Source organism: Copidosoma floridanum, unplaced genomic scaffold (genome assembly GCF_036245765.1).
Source record: "Copidosoma floridanum isolate Cflo_tuat_1 unplaced genomic scaffold, Cflo_Japanese_pri ptg000006l, whole genome shotgun sequence".
NCBI classification, from domain to species: domain Eukaryota; kingdom Metazoa; phylum Arthropoda; class Insecta; order Hymenoptera; family Encyrtidae; genus Copidosoma; species Copidosoma floridanum.
The window spans coordinates 22,390,001-22,395,807 of record NW_028321883.1 but is presented as its reverse complement, the minus strand read 5'-3'; the positions used below and the strand labels follow the sequence as shown (position 1 = coordinate 22,395,807).

General features: G+C 31.7%; 1 protein-coding gene across 1 annotated transcript; it reads left to right on the top strand.

The window, feature by feature from the left end:
- The first annotated feature begins 1,568 nt into the window (after positions 1–1,568).
- On the top strand, positions 1,569–3,360 carry LOC106637421 (chymotrypsin-2-like). Its single transcript, XM_014350193.2, has 5 exons — positions 1,569–1,639; positions 2,219–2,432; positions 2,512–2,761; positions 2,862–3,005; positions 3,085–3,360. Exons 1-5 carry the CDS (start codon positions 1,582–1,584, stop codon positions 3,232–3,234), a joined length of 816 nt encoding a protein of 271 aa, XP_014205679.2. The 5' UTR covers positions 1,569–1,581; the 3' UTR covers positions 3,235–3,360.
- Positions 3,361–5,807: the final 2,447 nt, after the last annotated feature.

Here is a 5,807-nt window from a genome sequence, read left to right as displayed (position 1 = left end):
AAAAAATAAAGTAAAAGTGTCCGAGCGATCCAAATGAAAGATTGTCACTAGACTGGTGTGGTTAATTGTAGCTACAAAATCATTTAAAAAAAAAAAAGCTTATAATGTTAGCATAAAAAAACCACTTGTACGATAAAAATTATAAAGCATACAGAAATATCTAATCAGTGATCTTTAGATAGAATGACGATTGCATTCTCGAGATTTATTTTATGATAAATTGTTGTATTCTCATGTACGCAATGACACATGTAATTAAACATTTTTTCAGACATTTATTTTAGATGTGAGTAAACAAGACTTAATAATTCGTAAATATTTATTATTATGTGGCTAAAGCTTCTTAACTTACTATATTATTGGGTGAAACTGACAATATGAGTTTCCAGTGTAAACTAAGCCTGAGTGATAGCATAAACTGCTGTGGACAGCAGCAAAAATTAGAAGTGCATATAGACTAATGAGGCCAAATATGTTATTACTGATAAAAAAGTGTAAACAATGATTTTTCAAGACTTTATGTCATCCAGTTGTGATTGTTGTAACTTTTAATAATAACAACTACATACATACAATAATAATAACTAATAACAATAATAGTAATAATAATTAATATTATTATTATTACTATTATTGTTATTATTGTAATAGTAATGAGAATGATAACAAGAGAAATAACATTATAATAACAATAGTCCCGAAAATAATAACAATATTAGTAATAATATTAATAATAATTATAATAATAATACTAAAAGTTTAAATTAATAAGAGGCAATTAATTAAAGTTGAAAGTTTGTTAGTTTTTTTTAACTGAGGAATAAAATACAACAAATAAAATACAATATAGCTGTATATATTCGTTAGACAGCTTTCACAAAAAAATGTAATTTACAGCGCAAATTGTGATTCGCAACACGTGCTGTAACTTAATCGCTGGCACCCATTGAGGCATTATCTTGACTTACCATTTTTTAAAGTAGGACAGTGAAGCGAAAAAATATCAATGAAAAAATTTATTCGATTGTTTGTATGCTAATATCTAAAATCACAATCTTTTGGAATTTAAGTGCACTTTTGCATCATATTATTTAAATGCCCCTAAGTATGGTATTATTAACTTGTGCTTTGAAATCAGTATCAGTAGTAAAACAATTTTTATCTGTAGGTACAAAAAACTTAAGCATATAACATGTTTAGTAAAAATAAATACCGTTCTAGAATTAAGGTCCATATATATATATATATATGAGTTACATAGCAGAGAGATAAACTTATCATCTAAAGACCTTGCACAGGGTCGAATTTTGGTCTCGACCTCGTCATTTTTATGTACAAATCAATTAGAAGGTGAGGAACCCGCATGTGATAAATGAATCAACAAATAACAGAACAAATAAATAAATCTTGCTAGAGGTGATTTAAAAAAATTCGTTTATCAATGCAGTGCAAGTGATAACTCTATTAAAATTAGTCATCAATTCATAAGATAAAATAGCTTCTGGATAAGGTTGCGATAACTGGTGTATATAAAAAGAGTTGACCGTTTTTTTGCGACACAGTGAGAGTAGGACTTAAACCATGACTTCTGTTGTGTACACTTTTGCGCTCATTAGCGTAATAGCAAGTGCTGTTGCAGGTAAGCATTTTTTTAAACATATTTCATCAATTATATTTGTCAGGCGTAACTTTTTCATGTTCTCCGATACTTTATGACATAAGAGTTACAAATTAAAACTACCTTGATTTTTTATTCATTGTTTCAACAAAAAGGTGAATAATTTGGTACATAAAAAATTGACATATTCAGAATATAATGCACCTCAACAAACTGTATGAAAAAACTTTTAGCAAAAACATATTTTATACTTAATGTGTAGCACCAACTAATTTTTTGCACTCTGCACTATTTTTTCAAAGTACGAAACAATTTAGTTAATAACAAAGTTAGCCAATTTGAATGGGCATATGGTCAATTTGATCTATTTATCTTGATTGCAGTTTTTGAATTTATTATTTTTGAACAGTGTACTAATCTTAGACGTCACATGAAGCTATACTAACTGAAAATTGCAATTGAATCACACAATGCACGTTGAGAGTAAAAAATAATGTGTTCAACAGAATTTTCATACTAAACGATTTTGGTTTTTATAATAGCCAGAAATAATAACTTGGAACGATCTTATTCACAACAATTAAAATTTTTTATTTGAAGCTTTGCCGGCGGAAAACTACTTAAATATTGCATCAGGGAAAAATTGCTCGAAAAGTAGTTTTCTTAGTAGTCGCATAATTGACGGAAGGGTCGCACCAAATGGAAGTTTCCCATACATGGCGTCCCTTCGCAAGAAGGAGACAGGAAAACACTTTTGCGGAGGTTCAATCATTAACGACCGATGGATTTTGACAGCAGCTCATTGTATTGCTGGGTAATCAAAACAACCTTATCGCTGCGAATGACGTTCAATTAATATCGACACTCGAAATATCATACAATTGATTTTACAGTCAATCTGCCAATAAAATAGTTGTTGTTGTGGGAACCAATCAGTTGACTACTGGTGGGAAAAAATACGCTGTATCTTTTATTATACATCATGAAAAGTACAACATCGATGGTGTGGTAAATGATGTGGGACTCATCAAAGTTTCCGAAAGCATCAAATTCAACAAACTTGTGCTTCCCATCGCTTTGGCGAATTCCAACATTGACGAAAATGATAATCCAGCTACCATATCTGGATGGGGCCGATTTTTGGTAAGTAAAAGCATCAGTGTAGAGTATATTTAGTAGGAAAAGCAATTGTCGTATCCAAGCCACACATGACATTATTGTAACTTTGGTGCCTTAATTGTAGACAACTAGCAGTCTCCTTCCAAATGACATGCAGTACATCAATACTTGTTTGATGGACAAAAAAAATTGCATGAGCGAAGTGCCAATGGACAATAGCTACCAAAAAATATGCACCTTCACACGTTTTGGACAAGGCGCTTGCAATGTAAGTAATGGATATTTAATCATTTAAACAGAAAACAAATAATAAACACTGTTTTTCATAATTTATATGTATTTTTCAGGGCGATTCGGGCAGTCCCCTGGTCGCAGATGGTGTTCAAATAGGAATCGCTTCCTATGTTATTTATAGGTGTGCATCTGGTTTCCCTGACGTTTACACTAAAGTTTATTCTTACTCGGGTTGGATCAAATCAACAATCAACACACACTAAACATTCAATGACTAATTATTTATTTGTGTGAATCATTGCTGTAGCAGTGTCTTCTCGAGCAGTTAAAATTATTATTTATTTCATTTAATTTATTTTAGCGAGTTTCATTTGTAAATAAACGATAAGAAGAAGAAGTTGTGTGATGAACTGCTTTTTATTAACAGATTACTTAAATTACATTTAAACCAAAATTTTAATTAACTTTTAGTTATGTAAATAGCAAGTAATGACTGTAGTGCAAAATTAAGGTTTTACTCACGAATTGGACTGATATCATAGAGTTTCTATGTTGTCCAAATCATACAACTAAAAGCTACATATTAAGCACGACAATATATATTACAAAGTCTTTATAAATTTTAAAGACCAGAGAAATTTTTGTAAATCTATGTAAAAATTTAATTAAATTAAATAAACATTTCTTAAATGCAGTAAAGTGTGTAATGTATTCGCGATTTACGTTATCACTCGCTTGTTGTTGACAAACAAAGCGGTATCAATGTACAAGTATACGCATGTTAATTTCCTACGATAATGTAATCACTGACCCACTTACTGTTTGAAACTTACTACTTGTTCAGTTTTCATTCGACCTTCAAATTAAACTTATTTTAGTCAGCTCCAATTTTATCAAAAAATAAAAAATTGTAAAAAAGGTATTATGCAAACAAGCAATGCAACATAAATTTATTTGCTTTTTGGATCACAGTACACAAATTTTAATCGCAGAATACTTTGTAGTGACTGGAGCGTTGCTGTTTATGAGCACTTTTTCTTTATTAAAAAACAAAATTTGAAAAGCTATAAAGCATTATCAAGTGGATTGAACAAGGAATACTTGTTAGACTCCCGAGAATGGAATGGATATAAAAAGATGTGCAATGAAATTCACACCCTTCACAGAGTAAAATAAACATGTAAAAGTTATTTATGAAAAATTGTGTGCGAGAAAAACTGTAACTTTTGTCAATAAAAAGCAAGTTTACAGCACGACATCGACAACCAGCGTCAATTTCCAAAAGAGCTCTCCACCCTCTTTCTCCTAACAACGGACCTTTCTTCTTGGCACTGGTCTCGTAAGTTCTCGTAAAAATTGGAAAATCCAAGTGGCAAGAACTTCTGGGCTGCACAGCAAATCAATTATAGTGAGATTGCGGGTTACCGATTTTCGATAAAACTACATTCCGGAAACATCTTTCGCGAACAGTGATGCTACAAGCACAGCGGCAGCAACGGGAGAGAGAAAGGAAAAAAGAGGTGGAAAAAAATGGTCCAGCCAGAAGCCAACTCTTTGCCTAATTTTAAACTGGATAGGTAATTCGAGAAAAGGTTGTGCATAAGCGTTTAATTTGCAGGGTAATTGGGACAGATACATAACGGTCACGAAGAAGAAAAAAAAATCTGTTTTAAAGCTACGTAAAATAAGTACTTGTAATTGAAAGCAAAAGAAGATAAAAATTAAGAATTATCCAGAGTTAAAACCTTATGTAAGTCTGTGGTGATATAACAGTAGTATTTACGTTCTTTATGTTAACGGAAGTTGAGAGCTAAATGTTTATACTGTGAGGGATGTGTGGCAACGAAAATGGGGGATGGGGGAGGGTACGTCAAAGTATAGTGACAGGGTGGACTAAAGATTCAGGCTAAAAATTTGTTGTACACTAATGTTGTACTAGTCTGATTTTGATAGGCTACCAAACCTCTGCAATATTTATCTGACAGAATTTCCAAGGTGCCTATTCGAAAAAAATGCGCTAGACAACGAGAAGGGGTGGAGCTCCAATAGATCTAAGGAGTTCAAACAAAGGGACAAGATGCTCGGTAGGGTTGGATAACAGGTTTTCGCGTGTTGTGGCAAGTTTTCACCACCGTGGCTGATGCGATCTCTAATTTTGGGGTATTGAGGGCCCTCTAATTTACGGGGGATGTTCTAAGAAAACCAAGACCTTCCGCACCAGTGTAAGGGTAGTTTTAAATTACGTCCATTGTACTCTTGAAGGATTTTTGTGGACTTTCTATCACCTAAGTATACACTAATGCCTACATTTTAGTTCTTAATTAATTCTTTTGAACCATCGTGTTGAAGAATTAAAGAAAAATTTTTATTGAAAAAACGATAGAGTTTTTGCTTCCTATTAAAAAAAAATTGAAAAAAATTCTCTATCATCTGCTTTTATGCAATAAATTTGGTAATATTTTAAATATTTAGTAATCGCATCAAATTTGCAATTATCCATATTATACATTTATAAATTTATTTTTTAATCTTTCAATACTTTCTTAAGCTTCTAATTACACTCAAAATATGTTACCACTGTATGAAACTAAAATAATTAATCCTGGAGTACATGGGATAAATTTTGTTATTTTCTGGTCGTTCTAACCAACACATAGGGTTTGAGTCTATTAGTTTGATCTTTTCTAATGTAAATATATATTTGATCGATAGGCACATTGCAAGGGGTTTGAGGTAAAAAGTTACGTCTAACTGTTTCATTGCAAAATTAAAAAATTAAAGTTTCAAAGTTTGTCATGACAACACAGATGGTATAGGTACATAAATTAATCTCCCT

What these genes read in the sequence shown, in the direction of transcription:
- LOC106637421 (XM_014350193.2), top strand. Translation starts at nt 1,582, where the DNA reads ATGACTTCTGTTGTGTACACTTTTGCGCTCATTAGCGTAATAGCAAGT. An exon ending in AATAGCAAGTGCTGTTGCAG is followed by an intron (nt 1,640 to 2,218) that starts GTAAGCATTTTT and finishes TTTTATTTGAAG; the next exon opens with CTTTGCCGGCGGAAAACTAC. An exon ending in CTGGATGGGGCCGATTTTTG is followed by an intron (nt 2,762 to 2,861) that starts GTAAGTAAAAGC and finishes CCTTAATTGTAG; the next exon opens with ACAACTAGCAGTCTCCTTCC.